The 24,118-nt window shown below is 34.1% G+C and overlaps 1 protein-coding gene across 6 annotated transcripts in view; it reads left to right on the forward strand.

The window, feature by feature from the left end:
* LOC308198552 (sodium channel protein type 1 subunit alpha) overlaps positions 1-24,118 on the forward strand; it is a 103,992-nt gene that overhangs the window by 70,796 nt on the left and 9,078 nt on the right. For 5 of the 6 annotated variants that reach the window (XM_080601143.1, XM_080601145.1, XM_080601144.1 and 2 more), the window contains 4 exons: positions 12,456-12,737; positions 19,313-19,366; positions 19,722-19,859; positions 23,272-23,376. In XM_080601143.1, the coding sequence (XP_080457269.1) occupies positions 12,456-12,737; positions 19,313-19,366; positions 19,722-19,859; positions 23,272-23,376 (579 nt within the window). The remainder of the gene's footprint in view (positions 1-12,455; positions 12,738-19,312; positions 19,367-19,721; positions 19,860-23,271; positions 23,377-24,118) is intronic. The other variant, XM_080601147.1, reaches the window with a different exon arrangement.

Here is a 24,118-nt window from a genome sequence, read left to right on the forward strand (position 1 = left end):
TCCATATGCAGTATCACATAGAAGTTACGTTCATTAAAGTTACTTTACTTTCTAGCCAATCTCAGGAGTTTTCTGTTTAATGCTTTGAAATTGCCAACTATGAACTCTCTCAATAGACTCTTAACAATGAATAAAATGAAACAGGTTTTTATTAATTTTTACTGATAAGCATATTATTATATTTATACACGGATCAAATTTAGCCTTAGTTAATAAAACTATTTTCTGTTATTAGTTGAAATTCTTCATTTTTCTTCATATCTGATAAACCAACTTTGGTCTAACCCCACAGAATTTTACTAGATCATAACAGAGTTATATTTGTATCAGCTAGTCGAGTTGTTTAAATATATTTCTGAGTTTGGCTGGCTTTAGAAATAAAAACAAATAAAATCATTTTATTTCTCTATGAAATTAGTCTTTTTGTAAGGCAAATTCAATACAATGTATATAAGGTTATTTCACACCTAATCCAAGTAATTTGGGGGTCCTGCTTACTATACATCTCACTCAAGGAAGCATTTTAAATTTTTTTTTCATCTGTTTATGCCTTCTTTTCCTTAAAGCCACTGAATACGAACTAACTCTATATGCATGTCATTGAAGTATGTTTTAAGAGAATGCTTTTTGCTACTTCATGGAAACATGAGAGAAATAGCGTGCTAATGAATTTCACATCAATTGTAAAATACTGAAATAGCCTAGAATATACTGTCTGAACAGCCTTTAGATACAAATCTAAGCTTAATGAAATCAAATGGAGAATCTTTGAATTCTGTTCCTTAAATTGTATTCCTCAGGCTACATATCTCTACTTCAGAAAGAATCAGAAAAAAATACTGCTAACCAATGATTGCTAGATTAATAAATTTCAATTTCATGTTGCAGTTTTACTATTAGCAGTTTTCTCATCATTTGAAATTTCTGAATTGATAATTCAGCAGGGTAAGAGCTGGTCAAATACTACAGAGTATGAGTTTTCACCTAGGTTTAGAAAGACCATTTCATTTAGCAACTTTCACTTTGTCTTTCTTTGTACTTATTGTTCGTGACCATTCAGATAAATGTGTTTTTGTGCAGACAAACGTTGGGAAATTGCTCTGAGCTTTACTTTCTTAATAATATTATTTTCAGCTGCAGGAGGACTGGGAGATTAGTTTAGAAGTTACACGGGGAAAAGAAACATAACTCCTTAGATGATGTTGGGGGAAAAAAAAGATCATTACTGGAAAGATAATGTTGAAATTAATAGCCATATGTTTTATTTCATTTTTATGTATCCTTACATGATTGCCTTAGGAAATTTCCCATTTAAAACATTTAGGATGTTCATGGTCGAAGAAAAGTACCTGTTATTTGAAATCTATTTACTGTTTTCCCTTATTTCTCACTGTAAAACTATGAAATCATGCCAGAAGCCCAATCATATGGTAGAATTTCAGATACACAAGATGAATAATTCATGAGTAACTTACTGTGTAGTAATCACAGAGAAGCCTGGAAAAGCAAAAAAGGTTATAGCTCCATCCTTCAATATTAATGATAATCAATCAAGTACCTGATTCCAGTCACATAGCAAATTTGACTGGTCAAATGCATAGTCCTTATCTTCACTATTAGTTACATGCACTTCTGAAAGTGTGTTTTTTTTTTCCAAAGAGCTTGGCAAGTGTTCACAATAACAGCTCATTGATAGATACAACCATTACCATATGGATGACTCACAAACAGTAAAAAGATTCAAATAACAAATAATTGACCAGCTCATTATAGACTATAGCCACGTCAAATTACAGTCTTCTCAGAAACTGAGTTCATTTTGTAAAAATCCATTAAAGCAGATTTTTTTTTTTAATCTACCAGAAGGAAGTAAAAATAAATTAACTCTCCTTGCTTTTTTATATTGCTTATACACTGACCTATAAGCTGAGTTTTTTGTTCAGCATGTATTTATAATTTTAATGTTCTCCCCCATGTTCAAAATTATGTAAAATTTGCCTTGAAAATAAGAGATCAAATGTATTTCATAGAAACCCTTATATTTAAGAAGCTTTGTATAATTTTGGAAAACAAGCTGCCAAAACAAGCTAAGCTACTTTAAATTGATCTTTTTTCTTAAATAAGCTTACCATCCTGGTGAATTGGAATAATGCAGTATTTTACAGTCATTAAATACTAATAGCTATATTGTTATCTCAAAATATCAAACATACTTCACTCTTTAAGTCATGTTATATTCTGTGGTTACAACTTAAATTTGTAATTATGCTGTTTCATAAGTGGGATAGATAAATTCTCTTGGCAAAGTGAACATAAGATCTATGAATCACTTGTGACAAAATAGCCTACAAGTGGCTCATAGCCTGTGCTTGCCTCGAGCACAGAAGTGAATGTTGCCATATTAAGGGCATTTAAAATATCTACTAGTACACTGCAGTCAGAGAAATTTTAATACTTCCTTCAGTGAATCTCAAAACCAACTCCACCCAGATGCTGGAAGGCAAAGTAAATAATTGCTTTAATTTAATTTAAATTTCTGTCATAGGGTTCATATTCTCATCTCAATTAGTATACATACCGAGCAGAAGTATCTGCAAACTGAGATTTGAATATACCCATTGCTTTTTGTTTAGCTTTTTAGTACTTGCGATATAATGCTTTTGCGCTAGTTTTGAATTGGTATGCTACTTGTAAATGTAGAATACTGAGTACACATTGCTTTGCTAAGTTAGAGAATTAAGTGACAATAAAGCATGCATTTGTGTCTAATTTCACAAAAAAAAGCATGTCATGCCGTGCTTGATTTATACATTAGAGAAATAGTAGAAGGCAGCAAACAATCTGAAAACTACTTGCACTTTCAGTTTTGCATGCCTTATGCATATTTCTGGCTGATGGCTTTAAACATTTACTGTATTTCAAATTTCCAGTCCAATTTCATAACATGTAAAAATAAATTAGAATATTTGATGTCTTTGATATCCTCTAAAATTCAATGGCTGTTTCTTAGATTCCCTTACCAGGAAAGAGATAATGAGACATTTCCAAGAGTACTCCAAACTTCATTAGTAGAAAAGAAAGAGTTTCTCATATGATTGAGTTATAAACTATAGCATCAAGTGTCTGTCATTACAGATTCACAACTAATAACAGGCTATATATTTCTATTTCATATAGGATAACCTATCTTCAGCTTGGATGGGGTGGAGCACTGGTTCCTCCCCTTATCTATATTATGGGTACAGTATTTCCCACTTTTCTACCCTTAATGATTACAGTGTGACTGATCACTGCATTGTATATTTAAGGTTGGAAGGAAAGAGAATCTCATTTGAGAATCTTAGTAGCAGCAATACCATATTATATATATTCACTCTACATCCCCTTCTTAATTGCTTTAAATATTTGGAAATAATTGTTTGAAATTTCTGATGTTATGGATATAACATGAAAACTTTTGAGAAAATCAGTATTGTTATTTAGAATTATCTGAGTTCTTTTTGCAGGAGAAGGGTTCTTCAGCTATTTTTTAGATTTTGAGATTTATTTATTTTTTTTCACTGAGATTAAAAAATGGCTTTCTTTAAAAATTCCAGTCTGGCCTTTACATTGTTTTGGAAAGATCTGTGCCTTACTCTGTTACTCAGTTTGCAGTTACATACATTCCAAAAAAAAAAAAAAATCCCATAGAATGAGTTTTGAGCATTACTTATGATACAGTAAACATTACAGTCTGAATAGTCACAACTATAAATATTTCCATAATAGCAGTTTACATTTTTGCAGAATTTTTAAACTCATACGTTACATCAGTAGATTATTCCAAGTGTATATAGATAACATGAGACATCGTATAACATATATATTCATTTCCTGGAAAATCTGAATTCAGTATTCATTGTAGTAGAAACTGGTCTCTGTTGGAAACTAATTTTTATAATTTTCATAAAATGCTAATAATTGTGTTTGTAATTATTTTGTAGTATCCCCTGGAGTTTAGAAATGTTCTACAGGAAACATGTCGGTAACACAAAAAATTTGCATTTACTGTCAGGTCCTTAGAAAATGCTTGATCTTTGACTACTACAACCACCACAACCACCAACTGTTGGAGGTTATAATTTCTGCAGGGTTTTTTATAGCTTCAGTGGAAAGGGTAAATCAACACAAACTACATTTGCTGTAAATTTAGCATCTTGTCTTACAGATAAGAATTGTGTACTCAGTTACAAGAAAGTATAGTCACTACCTTTTGCAAATTTCCCTAAAATATAGAGGAATTTTCTGTAAGGGATTTTTTTAAGAACTGCAATCTTATTCACTGAGTTTTAAGGAGAGTCTGTTAGAAGTGCAATGTCTCCTGAAACATAGTTGAAAATTTACAAAATTCAATGTAAGAAGACTCTGTGTTTAGAGTCATAAAACATACAGGAAATATCTTAGTATTTTGAGTTGTTTCTTAGACTATAATTTTACAATTAGAAAAGAGCTTTTAAACGAGTTGTTTATATCACTGAAAATGGTATGATTGTTGTTTGGATTTGTGTTTGCTTTATCTTGAAGAAAATACTCTTAGGATCTTGACTTAATTAAATATAAAGGGCAATAATGTTACATTTATGCCACAACAAAAGCAAACAAGTTTTTGTTTTTTTTCACTAGATCTTGTGAATTTCAAAGATACCATTCCCACTTCAACTAGTTATTCTGCTTTCATGCTTGTATATATTTACAATATTTACCTGCTCTTCTCAAACAAATGCAGCCATGTGATTTATTGCTTGACAGATAATTATTGTGTTTCATCACACAGTATGTTAAATCATGTTTTCTCCATGTTATGTCTTCAAAAGTATTTTGCCCTATGCTTGATCTGTAGTGAGAAACAGAATCAAAGCTGCTATGGGAACCCCCGTATTTTATTAAATCCAACACTGCAGCTTGTTTCTAATAGACTGTAACATGTATAAGAAATGCTTCTGTTGTTACTTTAACTAAGTTAAATTTTGTTATGAAAGCTGTCCTAGAATTGCAGACCTGTTGATGTTAGAAGTGACATCCTGAGATCAAACATCCTGGTTGAACCTCCCTGCTACCAGTTCAAATGTTCCAAGCTGCAAACTCACCACCCTATAGCATGAAATTTCCACAGCACAATGTTTAAAAATAGTTTTGCATTAAGTGTTTGGGCAAGTGTTTTCCTTTCTTTGAAGATAAAAATCAATACCAGAACCATTTTTCAGTCAGCTACGTGTGTATAGTAAGAAAAGGAAAAGCAGAAATGACAGCATTAGCTTCCTAAGAGAGTAAATTTATTTTCCTCTGAGATCTTTTGTCTTTTGCTTCAATTTTGTTCATTACTGTTAAGATTAAGACTTAGTTATGTCTCCTTGTCAGGCCTCTCTCTGATCCTTTCCATCTGCCTGTCTTCTCTTTGCATACTTCAGTTAAATCCAAAATTTTCTTTACAATTGCTGCTCTAAATGGTAGATTTCTAAGTCTCCACCCTGTATCCTCAATGCAGTCTTCATTTTACCTAGAAAACTGAAGCCCTTCTCACAAATATTGTAATTTGTACTTAATTATTTCCCATTGTTTCACATGAGGCAATTCACATGCTATTTATAACACTGACAAAACACATTCATTTCTTTCATGATCTTTTTCACATAATAACCATTTGTTCTTCTCTGCTTAATTAAATAAATTTCTAGTCTCTCTATTGGAATTCACTTTTATGTATTTTCTATTTTCTACTTTGTAGCGGTCCTGAATCAAGGATAAGAATTAATCTGCTACAATAAGAAATTGATTTTATTTTTTCCCTTGCTTCTAATTTTTAAGCCCTTTTTCAAAATGTTATTTTTTTCTGAACTTACATAATTATAGCTTATGTAGCTAAAAATAAATTATATGTACATGCATGCATTAAGGCAAACTGTGTAGCTAAGGTGAATTCCTGACAATATTGTAGGCTTTTTACTACCAAATATGTTCTAAATTGTTTAGGGTTAGAAGGGCTTACACAAAGCTTAATATTTAGATGATAGATATTAGGAAAAAAAAAAAAATTTCTTGTGCATGCATGTGTATATTTATGTATAATCATTTTATTTGGAGTATGGCATCAGCAGCAATATTGATTTTTTACAGCTACAGTTCACTGTTTCATAACTTCAGACTCATGTCCTACTCAGTTAAAAACCTCTGCCTGTAAGGAAGAATGAGGTCTATTTTGTTAGAGATTGTGTATACATTAATTAGGGATAACAGAAGATTCTCTCATAAAAAAATGAACTTGAACATGTAGTATCAAATGGATCATCTTCCAATGGAATTATTTTAAGGATTTCACAATTTTTATCTGAGTTATTTAAGTGTTTAAATTCATCTTCATCATTGTTAGTCTTTGCAAAACTTGGATATTAGCAAATCACTCTAACATCACTGTACTGCTGGATGATCTCATAATTGATGAAAATTGTATTTGCTGAGATGTTTGTTTGTTTGTTGATTTTGTTTGCTGATTAAGACTTTATCATCACTGATTACCCTGCAGGTCCATGCACTTCCTATTTTACCTGATAAACCAAACAACAACTTTGAAGAAATTGTACATGCCTCTTAAGGTACTTCTCTTCTAGAAATAAAGTGCTGTGTTTTATATCATATTACATATCTACAAGGTTGCAGATTATGTATACAAACCAAGTAGTGAAAAGCCAGTAACTGCCATCTTATGAACACCAAGCAACCTATGAACCCCAAAGTGTAAAAAGATGTCTAAGATATACTCTACAATAAGTTCTCCATTCTTCATAGATATGCATCTATGGACATGCACCAGTCTTCGGAAAATACCACTATTCATATATAGAAAAGTTCATATTTTATATTTCTGACTTGTCTCATAGGAACATTCGCTAATATTCCAAGCTAGTTAAACTAGAAAATGCATAGTATACATATGATAGAAGATCTAGTGACAGTGAAAAAGCAATTGGTTAAAGGTACACGAAGGGCAGCTATACATTTATTTCAAACTGCTGGACAGCCTGTTGTAGTCCAGTAGTGTACTTATGCTGCCATAATATAAATAAATCAGCTGATGCACAGGTCTACTTAAGCTGTTGGTTCACGAATGCCAGGAGCAAGGGATGATACTTTTCAGGACAAAGCCTTTTTCCAATGATACCTTGCCCTGGACTATCAGGAAATGCTAATATTTTTGATTCAGGTATGAGCTTTCTTCGTGGTCTCTCTCAGACCCCCATTTGATCCTCTGACTGGGAAAGTTACTATATTCCTTATGTCTTTTCCTCCCTTGCCTCAGCTCCATGGTTTAAGAGAGAATACACCTGATACACACCTCCTGGTCAAATCAGTGTGGTTTCAGCATCTTCTAGCCTTTGTTGTGGAAAGTTCTCAAAGTCCTTTGTTATAAGAACATGCTTAACTCAGATCATGTATGTCACCTGAGGCTCATTTCCTGTCCACCCATGGCACACCATTAATCTTCCATTAATCCTCTGTGGTGGACCAAGCATCTAAACCAACGGCTGCTCGTTCACTTCATCATCTTTCATCGCAAATGCTCTCTCTGTCAAATTTGTGTACATCTGGACTTTGGCCAGGAGAGCAGGGGAGATTCATGATCTTATGACAGGTGTTCTTACATCATATCTGTTCAAGACAAAGCAATACTCATAGCTTACTCTCAAATCCTACCCTAAGTCATTTCAGTATTTCATTTGAGCCATGAATTAATTTTCCTTTTTTTTCTCTGATGTGGCTTATGCTATGTATACCGTTGCTCATCTCTCTCTGCATGCTGCTGCCTTTGAACAACTGTCTCTTCAATCTTTGTACTGCTAAGAGAGAGATGAATGGCTTTTTGTATAAAGCCCTTTGTGAAGTCTATTACTGTGTGACTATACAGTCACAGAAATTATTCATCTTTAGATACATGTATTCAAGCCCATTCCTTGTTCTTCTTCCTTGGAGTTCCTGAAGGTTTCCTCAGACTTTCCCAGCTTTCAAGGGACTGAGTATGGGAGGAACATGTCTTATACTTGTTACAGCCATTTGTCAAGCATGCATAGAAAATAAGCTTTGCTTCCATCCATAGAGGTATTGGTGAAGTAAAAGTTATTTAGCTTTCTGCATTTGTATGTGTGAATCTTATGTGAGAATGTACATGCAGGAAAACGAAAAAAAAAAATTAAATAACCACTATAGCTTTCAAAAGACTCAGATATGAGATGAGGAATATCAAATCTTTGAGGAACTTTTCCTGTTTAAGTCTAAAAACACTAAGTTGATGACTCCCAAAGTAGAGGCAAATAAAGTTCTTTGTCATTTTCAGTAGGAAGAATGTTCCAGACATAATGGTATAATATTCCTCTTCATCCCAAATAGTATAACCTCCTCCTCATTTGCACCTGGGTCAGGGAGTTTGGAACTTCTTCAAAAAAGCTACAACTTTTATGGATAAAGTTGTTAAGTACTATTGAAGATTTTTCCTTGTTTGTTTACAATTTACAGGAGGCCCTGGTCTCATGTAGGAATTCCTAGAAATTCCGTGGCTGCTGAGATGCCACGATCTATTGAAGCTATTTTGCTGTGAGAACTATAATATACTTATATCTATAAGAATCCCTATGTGTTTGAGATCCTATGCCACAGCAAAGCTGTATCTAATAAAGCTTATATTCTATTCCAATAGTAGGGATAAGCTGTTACTCTGTATAATCTTCATTCTGTATGTATATAGCTCTGGTAGCTTTCTTTGGTCAGTAGTCAAAAAATAAAACAAAACAACCACAAACAAACAACAACAACCAGCAATAAAAAAAAAAAACTTGACTGCTAGTTTGTATTGACATATCTTCATGTCAGCCAGAAGATAAGATAGACAATTAGCATTATAGTAATTATTTCATCTTAAGTACATAACTGATGCTGGAGCTTAAGCATTTGAAGAAAATATAAACATAACAAGAATTGTGTGTATATGAAATACTGCTTTCTTCAGAGGAGTCATTATGATTTCCCATGATGATTATTTTTTTCCTAACCGGATGAATATCAACTAAGATGTAAGATGGTCTAGAGCCCATTTGTCCTTGTAGGTGTCAGGTGCTGCTTCCTGCTTTTACTTATTGCCATTCCACCCACCTGAGGCCTACCTATGACCAAGCAGAATCAGCCTGGGCTTTTGCAGCTTGCTTACTGGAATCAGCCTGACCCACAACATCCCTCTTGATGAAATACATAGGTAACTTAAAAAAATAACTACACTGTCAGTATCTTTTTCCAACTTGTTGACGTTACATTCTGGATTATCAAGGAATAATAGAAAATAGACCCAAGAGAACAGCCCCTTTCAAAATAAAAACTACATTTAATATCACACAGATATGGTCTAGTTCTGAAGAAAGAACAAAAGAGCTTTAGAAGCCAACATTCTGTTAATCCACTACAGACTATACCCAACGAGAAGAAACTGACAATTTTTGATTTGTTAGATTTTTAACTGATTAAGAAATGCTTCTTGATCCCTCTTCTGCATTCAGTTCATTTTAAATGCTTCTCTTTTTTGTATCTATTTGATGTAACTCGTGTATAGGTGTTATGTGTGTATTTTGGATGCTAACCTGGATATATGTTATGTAAGATAAGGTCCTGGTTATCCTAATATACATCAGTTACTCCCAAAGCAAACACAAGAGAAGTAAATGGGAGGGGAAAAAAAAAGAAAAACAAAACAAACAAAAAACAACTAATTGCCTCCAACTGTATGTGTCAAAGAAATTAAAGACTTCCTTCCAAGGTGGACTTTACAGTCAGTCCAGTATCTGACCAGCATGTAAAATCCCATTATACGTTATACATAGTATAGGACAAAGACTCAATACTGTTGAAAAAAAAAATCAAAAATCAAACAACAGCAACAACAAAAAACACAAACAGAAAACAACTTCTAAAAGTTTTAATTTTGTTTTCTTCTTTTCTTAAAAAACCTTCCAGGGGGACTGGATAGCTCAAGGGGTTGGTAATAGGATACAGAGCCTTTCATCTCTAGGTCACCAGTTCGCATCCAGGCCAGGTCAGTAGTGACCAAAAATTGTTACCATTTGATGGGTTTTCAGTGACCTATATGAAATACATTGTTGGAACATTTGCTGGAAGCTGTTGAGTTCTTACTCAAGAATGTAGCTGGTCTGTTGGCAGTCATAGCAGCGAGACTGCCTTACCTGTTCATCTAAAGATGCGAGATACTTCCATGGCCTTTTGGAGAGATCTTTCTACAACTATTATGAATTCATAATTGTTGCAACAATTACACAATTACTGTAGCAGTTAGTATTCTGCTGCCTGTTCTGGATCTGTGCTGTGGTCCAATGGATCTCTAGGTTGTTAAAAAGGTAACTGCTACAGGCAATTAGTTCATACAAAACCCTTCTTTGCTGTGAGCACAGGTAACCTTAATATATTTGAGTTGCTGAAATAAATCCCCCTCTTCCTTTCTTGACATCTCTATTTTCAGGTTTTTCACAGAGGAATTCAATCAGTAAAGCACATCCAGAACATTTTTATGGGGAGGGAAAAAAAAAAAAGGAAAGAAAAAAAGACAATATATGGGCAGTAGATGGCTTAGAAATTCAATCAGAAATACCTTAATACAGTGTTCTAGAACAGGTCAGAATTGGAATAAATTCCAAAATAATTTCATTCCTGATTGAAATGTTGTTCTCAATTCCATCAACTTAAGTAGTAACAGCGTTGTTCTCCCTGCAGGATAGTAAAACAACATTTCTCTCACTCCTTTGAAAATGGTTTCTTGTGTTCAGATTATTACTGGAACCCTGTTAGACTTTTTAAACATATGTTTTTTTTAAACAGTAGTTTATGCTTACATCACCTAGATACTTCACATTTTCTGTAACTGAAATCTCAAGAACTAAGTGTACTTCTTTTAAAGTTAGCACCAAAAATAGAAGCTGCCAAGAAAAGCTAAATTTTCAAAAATTCTTGGTTTTATACATGACGGTGATAATTTTGCTAAAGAAAGTTCCAATTTCTACTATCCAGTGGAGGAAGGCCTTAAAATGAGAATAAAATATGCCCTGAAAATAACATTTCTACCTAAGATCTCTAAACAGGTCCTAATTCCTGGCCATAACTTTTGGGAGGAGGAGGGTGCTGAGTGACGAATAACACAACCACAACACTCCGCTTCCAAAGGCCTTCAAGAGGCTGTGCAATACAGGTAGCAGCTGGATGGAGCAGCTCTGCAGCTCTGAGTTTGCTCAAAATTATGTCGATAGTGGGGAAGATTCCCCCATGTTGCAGAAATCAAGGAACAAAGATAGACTTAACACATCCCAAGTTTCCACACCTATCCTTTCCTGTTTTACCGCAGGAATTGGTTTACTGAGAATCAGATTCCTACTATGTATTTTATTTTATCTTTCCAGAAGGGCCTAAAAGTTTTTCAGAGAAAATAATAAAATTTAAAATAACATGCACTTTGTAAATGAGGTCTAGTATTGGATACTGAGGTAGAAGCGATTGCTCAGTTATTCAGCCAAACAAATACTGCAGAAGTTTTAGGAGCTTTGACAGACACATTTCTTAAACTTACATTATATATCAGAAAAGTATATTTTTTTCTACTTAAATAACTATTGATGTCTTGCCTACAAGGGGCTAAACAGGCAACTGGCCAAAAGCAAATTAAAATGCCAAATCAAAACCCATAAATATGTCCTTGATATATGTCCTTCTTTAGATAAATGAAGGGTATTACTGACAACTCAATACATGAAACAATAAGACTGGAGCTTGAAATAAATTATGTTGATTCAAGTAGACACATATTGCAAAACTGTCTTGCTTTTCTATACAAAGAAATTAATCTTTGTTATATTCTTGCATGGAACAATAAGGCAATAAAGATATGTATCTAATTCCTGCATAATCCTTTTAATGTAGAGCTTAGTTTCTAGATTCATGGCATTTGTGTTTTCACCTTAAATTTCAAAGTTATGTTAACTGAATTTACAGGTTGCCTTTTTTCTTTATACATTTTAAGCTATAATTTGATGCATTTTTAGAATTTTCTTATGTCTGTATTTACATTCAACATGTATATCTCTTTTTTTACATAGAACATACCGGTTTTAGACTTCATCTTACTACCACTAGGTCTTATATTTTGTTTTTCTTATAACTATTTTAATTTTCTCACTTATTTTCATTTCATTACATGTACTCATTTTAAGCATTTAAAAAGAAACAGTGCAATGTTACAGTTATTAATATACTGCATTAACATATATAGTATTAGTTTCTGAACAAGCATTTATTAAGCATTGGTAAAACAGTATACAAAACTGCTGTTGTAAATATGCTTACATTCTTTTCTTTTTCCCCCTGTATTTGTGTACTAGGTGGTTGTGAATGCCCTTTTAGGAGCAATTCCATCCATCATGAACGTGCTTCTCGTTTGTCTTATATTCTGGCTAATTTTCAGCATCATGGGAGTAAATCTGTTTGCTGGGAAGTTCTACTACTGTGTTAACACCACAACTGATGAAAGGTTTGAAGTCGACCAAATCAACAATTTTAGTCAGTGCGAGGAACTCATAAAAAACAATCAAAGTGCCCGATGGAAAAACGTGAAAGTAAACTTTGATAATGTAGGATTTGGGTATCTTTCTTTACTTCAAGTAGTAAGTGATCACTCTTTATATACCTCCTATTATTTATATGTAATAGTGAAAAGCAATTCTAGAAACAAAAGCAGAAAACATATTTACCTGATGATTTTTATCTGTTGCTTAGTAATAGTACTGCACTAATAATTGACTACTCTTTTCATAATAAGCAGCAAATAGAGCCTACTCAGAAGAATGAAGAATTTTTAGGATATCTAGCAGAACAATTGTTATTCTTCCTATTCATAGCTCCCTCAATTCTCCAGCCTTTCTAACTGTAAATGTTTCTAGAAGTACATAGGGCTGGCATTCAGTTATCTGAATATTTTAAGGTTTACCATTGCTGAAAAACAAAAATCCACATTGGTGTAATTAAATCACAGAAAATAATTCCAGGTAGGAAACCCCCTCTCAGTGATATGGCTGCCACCACTGCAGTCTTAGGTGATCAATTACTATGGGAACAATTTCCATCCAGAAGAGAAATAGAAGAAAACTACCATTAGACACTATAATCTATGAAATATTTTCCCTGCTATTTCAGCACATAAGCACCTAGTGGCTATTTAGCAAAAAACGAAGGAAGAAAGGAAAGACAAATATATTTGCAAAAACATACTATATGGTCATGTATTCACTGTCAAAATTTGTGTTCACAGAACATGAACTATCCCTGTGTATTTTGTCACAGCTAACAATCTGACCCAGCTTTAGTTAGAAAAATGCAGGAGTTTAAGCTGAAATGTGCAGTGGGCAACCTCTATGGCTTTTTGAGATCACTGGATAATTCTGCAGAAAGAATTTTCATTTTTATAGTTTTTAAGTAAGTGTCTATCTTTTCTGTTGGTGTAAGAAATCTTGTTAATGCAAACACTTAAAATGATGCAATAGTATCGACATGAGCCTGGACAAGGTCTAAAACATTAATTCTGAGCACTGGTAAATGCGCCTCCCCGTGAACAGAGCATCTCACTGAGAGACTCTGATAACACTGAAGATTTAAAATTCATTATGATTAATTATTTACTTTACTGTCATGCTAGGGAAGAGCAGAGAGGGACCAACAGAATTAAAGAAACTACTGAATATAATTTGATTTTGGTAACAAAACTGGATTGCAATAGAAAGCCCTTGAGTATTTATTTTCTCTGACTGTTTTTTGAAACCCATTGACCTAGAATCCCCATTATGAAGGGGAGGCTCAGTGTACCCATGTGCAGGTGAAAAAAATGTTAACAGGTACATTTTTTCCTGGCATTGTGGCTACAAACACCGCCCCTCCAATATTTGCTGGGTCGTATGTATTCCAGTGTCTCAGCTATGCGTAGGTTATTTCATCTCCTCTTCACTGAAAAGCAGAGAAATTTTTTTTCTCCAAAAAATATTTCTGAAATGAAAATTTAGATTCTTAGAGTATTGCATTGCTCTGGAAAGCAAACTGGGAGAAATATGCCAGCCAATAACACCCATGCTTCCAAAAGAAAAATTATTCTAGGCCTACCAAGGAGGGCCCTAGCTGTCACAGAAGGAGAAGCCAATTGTTTTTAAAATATCTACAATATATAGATTTCACACAGGTATGAAATGCTTACCTAGTCAATGGAGTTTGTTTTGTCAGTAGAATTTTTGTATTTTTATTTTTTCTGTACTACTAAAATGCATGAAAAAGCGTGAGAGATTTTTTGTTTCACATACCAGAAAAAAAAAAGACACTTCTGTCATTCCATGAAACAAATGCTTGACCCTCCATCTTTCAGGGTTTGGTAAGTAAGCCACCGGTAGTGATTTTGCAGTTATAGAATGATACGTGCCCTAGAGCACAGAAAGCAAATAGCTTAGTTTTCAGCTAATGCTTTAAAATTTGCAGAGTCTATTTTTTTTCACCTTTATGAAATCAATGAAGGCCACAATTCATAAATGTTTAAGATTATTACATCACTTCCTCAAGAAGATATTTATAAGGTGATTTTCTATTTGATATTTAAAGTAATTTGGATGAGATGTAGTAAACGATTCTAAGGCCATCATGTTCTGAAGAAACACAAGTAGATAAATATGTCTTAACTCCATATTTACCTAACCTTCCTAATCAGTTTGCAGTAATAGTAAGGAAGACTAAATACTAAGAATTACTTAGAGGGATCCATAAGTATGTCAAACAAAAAAAGATAAAGCTTGAAAATTGGGTATTTGACCCTAAATAAGGTATTAAGTTTGAAAATCTGACTAAAAAATCATTATTGCTAGTAGAAAAGATTTCTGTGCACCCAATGTGCCAATTAAGGGCCAGTCTTTTACATCTTAATGATTAGTTGAAAAGTCTACTGAAGTCGTTTGAGTCTTCACCTTAGCAGCCGCAAGCACAGACTTGTTTAGATTGTGATGGTCCTGAGAAAACAACTTCAGAGAGGTGTATATCATTTTTTCTAATGATAAGCTCAGTGATAAGTGCCAATGGATAAATTACAGATATAAGGTCCTTTTGCAGGAGGCTAGAAAGTATGGAAAACTTTTACAGTCCAGTATTTTTTCCATTATCCATCGTACCCTCTGACTCATGCCTTCTGAGCCAGTCAAAGAAGAACGTTTTTCTGGGTTATAGGTAATACAACATAATATATTGTTATAGGTAATAACATATATAGGTTATAGGTAATAATAATAATATAGGTTATAGGTAATACAACATGGGTTATAGGTAATACAACATAAACCTTTATTTTTTGCATCACTGCTGTTTTCTGTCTCAAGTGAATATTACTAGAAGCACCGTTTTAGTTTATTTTAAAAAGAAATAGTGTCCATCCCCCCCCCCCCAAAAAAAAAAAACAAAAAAAAAAACACCAAAAGAACTCCAAACCCTGGCACTGAAAATCTTTAGTATTGATAACAAAGTTTTAATTCTTTCCTGCCCAAAAATACAGGCTAACAATATGTGCCATTGATACTACCAAACTCTGTAGAATTTGTTGATCAGACTGAGAAAATTTTCCAAAATTTTTACATAATCTGAAGTTGGAGTGTAAATATCCCTGCCATTGGTCATTATAAGCACACATTCTCTCTGTAAGAAATACTTCCTTCTGTGATCCAGCACAGCTCATGTTGTCTGTGGAGATCTGCAAACTTTTTTTATTGTTTGTTTTGTGTTTTGGTCTGATCTTGTTAGAGTATTTCTCTGTCCCTGAAGAAAAACATCAAAGCAGAGACAGTCTTGCTGGAGAAACTCCCTTCACAACTTTCACATTTCAGTGAGTAAAGAGAACCAGGCTGGTGTACACAAAGAGATGTGTCATCTGCCTTGATAACTTTATGGCATTATGCCTTTTCAACTTAAACCTAGTGTTTGGGTTCTTTGGTCAGTAGATCTGGAGGCCTGTTTATATCCAGGATAAAATGTGGCAAATCTCTATGTCCCTATTATTACATTATTCTGCTGTTACCAATATAAGGAAGAAAACAGATCTTGATAAATGTAAGGTATAAAATCAGAAGATGAAGTCAAGGGCTATAAGAGAGATTAGGATGGCTTCAAAGTTACGACAGGTTAGTATTTTAAAAAATCAAGACAAAAGTTTATCTCCAAAAGGGAATAAGAATGTTCCTGATGATTATTTCTGGTAAGGAAATAGAGGGGTGCAACTTCAGCTGTACTTCTAACTTCACTGGATAATATTCATCAGGAGAAAATATTTATGTACTTTGAACAATAGAAAAGTAGTTTGGGAGATTTTTGTTTTTCTATGTTTGAATCTGCATTTGAATTTGTCTTTCAAATTTCATTGGGGAAAAACATTTGGAATAGATATAATCTTTGAAATCATGACTTACTCCTGATTTAGTGTCACTAAAAATACACAATATAATTGTATATTTGAGTATAGAAACATGAAACTAAGATTTTGGGCTCTTTGTCATATTTGCGGATTGTTTTCTATTCAGTATGCACAAATGTCCAAATAATACCTTATTTCTGCTGAAGAAAATCTGTTGCTGACAAATTTAAGCCTAACAAAAAGAGGCCTAAGTTTCTACTGAATGCAGCAGAAACAGTGCTATTTGGTGCTTTGATACTGAACCATTGGTTCAATTAATTGCTCAGGCAACATTTGAAAATTAGAAATTCTCCTACTGAGCTGAGTCTTCTGCTATGGAAATTACAGAATCAATTTTTTTTTACAACTAAATTCTTGACTAATGTTTTTGCATAATGATGCAAAGTGACTACAGTCACTGTTTCCTAATGATTTGCAGAAGGGATTAAGAAGAAAAATAATATGATGAGGGAGTGTATTTTATTACTGAAACTTAATTAATTTGGGGGATTTTTTTTCCTCACTTCTTCAAGAATGGTAAAATCTTATGGTTTTGTGAATCTGCATTGTGGAAAGCACAGATTTTATTTTAGATATGTTGAACTGCAAGAAAGTAACACTATCTTCATATTTTTCCATCTCCACAGTCTTTTCAAGTTGCCTTCTTAATAATAAAAAGGAGTATACAACAGTTCTGATAGTTCTTCAGATCTTTTTCCTAGCTCTGACTGAAACATATTGTTTATGAGTTCTTTACTAATGATGACACAACTTGATATTTTAAAATTAGTCTTTTTTTTTTTTTCCTTTGCACTCTAGTTATTCTAGGCCACACTGATAAATGTACAAAAAAAAAAAAAGTCAGTTTGCCTGGAAGGTGATATGCAATAACTATCATCTGTATTAATAAGTGACAACAGCACACACTTCAAGGAAGAGCCACTTTATCACTTGCATCATCTTTCCTGTATAAAAATATGCCTATTATTTCCATTTAGTGTTTCAGGTCGAAGTGCTGATTTCAACCAAACTCATGACATTCCAAGAAACACAAATAATATACCAAGACAGAAACAAAAGCAGTGTCTGTAAAACATATGAATTAATCATCCTGACCTCTTTAGATCTAATAAGACCTCAGCTAAAATACTGAGTCTACGTTTGGCTACCATTTCAAGAGATGAACTAGTAAAAGACAGCCCAGAGGAAAATGAATGATCTGAGTTTTGGAAACCAAGATCTACATGAAAAGATGGAAGGAAGACTGAAGATTATTTAACCTAAAGAAGAAAGGCAGCAATAATCAGTTTGCAAAGAAGTAAAAGGTGCTGCACAAAGGATGATTAGTTCTCCACATCTGAAAGGGTTATTAGAAGTTACAGCCCTAATTGGCAACAGGAGGATTTAGATATTTGGAAACAATAAAGACAAGTGCGGGAATATTTTTGATAAAGTTGTGGATCATTGAAAGTCTTTGAGAACAAGTTAAACATCTGTTAGGAATTACATAAACAAAACTGATCCTACCACTTGCAATCCCTTGCAGTCTGAATATTCCACATGGACTTTACATTCTTCAGTTATGTGACGCTTGTTTCAGATTTATTGGTCCTCTAACACTACACTTTGATTTCACCATTGCACTGTAAATTGCCTGAATTACTTTTTTTTTTTTCTTGGGTGTGTGTTTGTTGGCCCCCAATGTGGAAGTCATTGTATAGTGGATTTGCAATTTGCATCTCAGGAAAATCATGCTCTTTTTATTATTCCAATATTTCGAAAGAGTAAGGCACCTCTTTTCCTTTAAGAAAATAATTCCTTTTCATTTTAAGTTCACTTCAGGGTAATGCCAGCTGCTTTGTATGCTGCATAAGCAAAGCGTTTTGAAACCTCTGTTAGAAATGAAACCTGAAGATGATGGAGGTATAGCAATAACCATGAACAGCATTCCCTTCCAGGCTTGTTTCTGCAACTAACCTCTGTGGAAAGGAATATAAAGGAACCAATGATCTGCAGCCTCAGGCTGCAAATACAACTGAGAAAATAAGTTTCTGTTTCAAACACTCAGATGAAGCAATCTACAACTAGTTGTCAAATATAAAAATGTACAGATTTGGGGCAAAGGAAATAGCTGTAAAAGTTCACTGAGTGCTGCCACCTATAAGGCATATTAAATCTTTGATGCACAGAAAACACATCCTATTTTTAACAGATCATTTTAAAACATATCTGAGGGATATAGCCTCTATAAAAAAAACAATAAAATGTATGAAAAGTGAAAATAGGATCACTATATAGGATAAAATCTTTTAAAGTAGATAAAAATCAAAATTCTCATGGATAGTAACATAAAATTCTTTTTTTTCTGAGCTGATCAAATCTTTGGTTCCAACCTTTCTAACTGGTTTGAGGGGGATGAACTACACATCAGTATTCATTGGTGGCACTGAGTTACAAAAGGCTATTTCTCAGCTGTACATAGCCTTTGCCATTGATATGACTGATAAACATTTAATCCACTAAAATGATACTGCATTCTATCATTTGTAATAAATAATTAGAAGGAAGCTAATTACATTTACTGCTTAAAATGGGGGGGAGGGGGAGGATAAACAGTAGTGTATCTTATGAGTACCTCTGAAGAAAACCAGGAGACAAAATTACTGAGAAATTTTATGTTATACTGGTTATTCCTGGTATTGTACTAGGTTGCTGGTAATAGTTATATGAATTTTCTTAAAGTTATATGCCTAAATAGGTGTGTACTGTTCACAGGCTACATTTAAAGGCTGGATGGATATTATGTATGCAGCTATTGACTCAAGAGATGTAAGTACTCCAAATATTTTAAATTATCTTAGTTTTTTTTTTTTTTTTCCCGAAGGTCTGCCTATTAGCAAGTGTATATATATCTTCCAAAAGCAATTAATATCTATACAATAGAATAAAACAAATTTAAATGAACCAATATGAGATTCTGCTGTAGCAAATTGTGGTATCAAATTGATTGCAAACTGCCAGATATTGTCAGTAATAGATGGAATGGACAAAAATACATTGGTGTAAGTGACAAGGATATAAAGGATATTTTGTCCAAGACTGCTGCTTGTTCAGTTGGAATTTTCTACAGAAACTGTACAAATTTTATATATATATATATATATATATATATTTTTTCCTTCAGGTATTACAGCAACCCAAGTATGAAGACAACCTGTACATGTATTTATATTTTGTCATCTTTATCATCTTTGGGTCATTTTTCACGCTGAACCTGTTCATTGGTGTCATTATCGATAACTTCAATCAGCAAAAAAAGAAGATAAGTATTGTTTCATTTCTCTTCTAAAGACAGTGCAGAATATTGCCTTTCAGTAGGTGCATGATACATACAATGTACACCTAAGGTTTGTTCAAAATTTTAAAAGCTGAAGAATACTGGGGTATAAAAGATGTTGTATACATTCACTTTGTAAGATTTTACACTGTAGTGAATCAGACACACCCTTCTGCTTTCAATGCTCAGTTTAGTCTTCCTCAAGTCATCGTCTTTTTCATGCCTAAACAAATAAAATATTGTTATGGGATAAAACCCCTGATTTAGGCCTCTATATTAAAGCATTCATAATTTCTTCCTTTTTTTTTTCTTCATGATTTATAGTGATTTTATCAGCACACAAAAAGTGGCTACTTCTAAAAAGTTCTGAAAAATAAAGTATAATTTCATCACACTACTACAGGTGCTGTTTTAATGATCCTGAGTATTCAATGGCTCACACAAGTTCTGTTTTGTGGCACTGAACAATCTGAAACTGCACATTAGAGGAGTGATTTGTAACTGCCTCTGAGCATTTTTTAACTCTTTCATAGTGCAGATATGAATAATCTCACTGGCATGGATGGTCTGAGTATCAGCTGCTTATCTTTAAAATCAACTTCTTGGATAAATGTCTAGATCACAGACAACCTACATTTGATAACTATGAGATTTTTCCCAATTCTGTCTTCTTGATTTTTAGAAAATGTCTGCCTATGCCAAAATATCTTCCAGGTTACATTTGAAATTGATCTGTAGCTCAAAACCATAATATTTGTTATCTTTGTCTCTGTTAATGTGTTAACTCTGTGAAGGTTAGCTTTATCTCAGGACTGATCATAAGGCAATGGGACCTAGATGACATTTTCTGTCAGTTCCATAAATTACAGGCACTATAGATATTGAGTGAACCTTTAACATTACTCATCTGTAGTACTTCCATGTGATGTAGAAAGACTAAGCAAATACAAGAGCTACAAAATCAGGTAGGATTCAAGTTGAGTATACACCTAATATTTATCAAATGGATGTAAAGCCTATCCTGTTTTACTTAGAAGCATGATCCTTTGGTTCATTTGGATGTCAACTCTCCCACAAAGCACATAACCAAAATCATTGCAAAGATGTGTACTTTATCTTTACTCTTATTTTACAAGACAGGTTATCCCTGAGCACCAATGAACATCATCTGTCTTTTGAAATATTAGTGCCACTTGAATTTTCAGAAAAGAGAAGCATGCCCAGTCCCTGGAAGTGTTAAAGGCGAGGCTGGATGGGGCTTTCAGCAACCTAGTCTAGTGGAAGGTGTCCCTGCCCATGGGAGGGGGGGATGGAATTAGGTGATCTTTAAGGTCCCTTCCAACCCAAACCATTCTGTGATTCTATGATTTTATGCATGCTTGATGCCTACCATCACAAATTCTTCTGTACCATTTTTGATCAAAAATAGTACTGAATCCACAGAAGTTTTTATCTGCTGCTTCATCAAATATTGCTTAGGCAGTTAGGATTCTCCAAGCTGCTGAAGCTGGCCATCCCTTTGTCCTTCAACTTTCAGCTGATGTTAAATTAAAAAAAAAAAAAAAAAAAAAAACAAAAAAACTGTGATCTGTGCCCTGATTCTGGAAGGGATATAAACATTACTTAACAACCTCCGAATTCTCTGAAGACATTATGATCTAGTCAGATTATCTTTAAACACTGACTGGCTTAGTTCTGAATGTTTCAGTTTCAGAATCCATCAGAAATCTTTTCCACACTTAGAAAATCACAATATTGGAATTTTATCCAATAATGTGGAAAAGGATTGGTAGGGATTAGTGTAAGGTGTCATTTTTCTCATTGAATCTTCTGGCAGGTTACCTGGAGTATTTGGGGCATTTTAACCATCAAGACAATCATGATAACTTCCATGAAAATCCACTTTTTTGAAATATAAGCACATCTATTCAAACAACTATGTCTTTAGTCACTAATCTTGATTTTCTAAATGACTGATCAACATTTGCCTATCCAATAGAGAATAGCTACCTATAAGTTACTCATATGCAGTGCTTTTTATAAACTCTTGAGAGAAGGATGTTCCTTAAGGTTTAACAAGAAGTTTAACAAGAAGTTTAACAAGACCAACTGCTGGGTCCTACACCTGGGATGGGGCAACCCTGGCTATACGTACAGACTGGGCAATGAGATGCTGGAGAGCAGCCCCGTAGAGAGGGATCTGTGGGTTTTGGTTCACAGCAAGCTGAATATGAGCCAGTAGTGTGCCCTGGCAGCCAGAAGGGCCAACTGTATCCTAGGGTGCCTCAGGCACGGCACTGCTAGTCAGTCGAGGAAAGTGAGTGTCCCACTCTGTTCTACGCTGGTGAGGCCTCGCCTCGAGCACTGTGTGCAGTTCTGGGCACCACAATACAAAAAGGACGTCAAACTGTTGGAGAGCGTCCAGAGAAGGGCTACAAAGACAGTGAAGGGCCTAGAGGGGAAGACGTATGAGGAGCGGTTGAGGTCACTGGGCCTGTTCAGCCTGGAGAAGAGGAGGCTGAGGGGAGACCTCATCGCGGCCTACAGCTTCCTCATGAGGGGATGCGGAGGGGCAAGCTCTGATCTATTCTCTTTAGTGACCAATGATAGGACCTGAGGGAATGGTGTCAAGCTGAGGCAGGCTGGATATCATGGAGAGGTTCTTCACTGAGAGGGTTGCCACGCACTGGAACAGGCTCCCCAGGGACGTGGTCAAGGCACCAACCCTGTCGGAGTTTAAGAAGTGTGTGGACTGTGCTCTTAGTCATATGGTCTGAATTGTTGGGTAGACCTGTGTGGTGCCAGGAGTTGGACTTGATGATCCTTATGGGTCCCTTCCAACTCAGGATATTCTAAAAGGTGTGATTTTTAGAAAGTCATTATTAGTTAAATTAGAGTCTGTTTTGGTACAAAAATGACTAGCCCTGGTAAAAAATGACTTACTATTTGGATTTAGAGGCATTGTGCCAAGAAGCCATTTCAAAACAGTTACAAAAGGGGGTCACCTTCGTCAGACATGACACTTTTTAGTCTGTGTCAGGTACTAAAAGTCTGACAAAAAAAATACTGGGGCCTATGTATGTAATTGAGTTAGATGTCCTATTTATCATTTCTGAAAGCATATGTAGGCCTATCTCCAGATATAATGAAGCTTTAAACTAAAAATTCACTAAATGGTTAACTAAGCTTCATAGTACATTTTAGTATTAACTGAAGATAGCTACTGGTAAGAGCAGTTCAAGCTTGTGCATATCATTCTCCTAGTGTCAGTTTGTATTTGTGTCCTCACAGTAACACATATATAATAAATATATGTAATTAATCACCTTTCACTTTAACAAATTTTCAACACTGAATATAAATGTGATTATAACCAGATTTGATATCATGTTTTTACTTTGGAGGTCAAGACATATTTATGACAGAAGAGCAGAAGAAATACTACAATGCAATGAAAAAGTTGGGATCCAAAAAACCGCAAAAACCTATACCAAGACCAGGGGTAAAATTATTTCTATATATCAGGCCAATAGCTATTCATGAACAGCAAATTTTTACTGATATAGAGAGAGCCAGTTTGTATTCATGTACAAATTACCATTAGCTGGTTTATCAGTCAGGAAAAATGAGTATTTTGCTCAACAAACTATAAGCAACATATCTTCTTTCGAAAATAATCTTTAAAATTACCAAACACTCTCTTGATTTATGATCCATCAGTCATAATACATTATAAAATTTCTGTATTTTGAAACCATTTGATGATTTTTTTTTAATGTATTTGCTGGATTTGCTGTAATGTTTCCTGAAAATTTCAAGCAAAAATGTTCACAGTAAAAAGCAACAATGAGTAGTCTGGACTAAGCTAAATGTTTTCCCATTCAATTATTTGAAGTAACTTTAAAAGGAATGGTAAGATAGTAAAGCCAAACAGAAGTTACAACACAAAATTAAAAGTGATTGTATGATTTCCATGGATCCATTTTCATGGCTATGCTTTAAGGAAGGACCATGTTTAATCACATGATCTCATTCTCTGTTCTTCTGTAAGGGCTCAGTCTTACTCATTTCACAGAACAGAAAGTGCATGAGGCAAAAGCTTGCATGAAAAAAGAGGTAACAGTGAAATCAGAACCCAACAGAGCTAACTTCATGATTCTGCCAGGTAGCATACAAAAAAAAGTAGACTGAACTAAATTGTTGTATTCACTTTGATTTGACTACTCTAGTTAAGTTACCTACAT

Source organism: Anser brachyrhynchus (assembly GCF_964034855.1).
Source record: "Anser brachyrhynchus genome assembly, chromosome: 7".
NCBI classification, from domain to species: Eukaryota; Metazoa; Chordata; class Aves; order Anseriformes; family Anatidae; genus Anser; species Anser brachyrhynchus.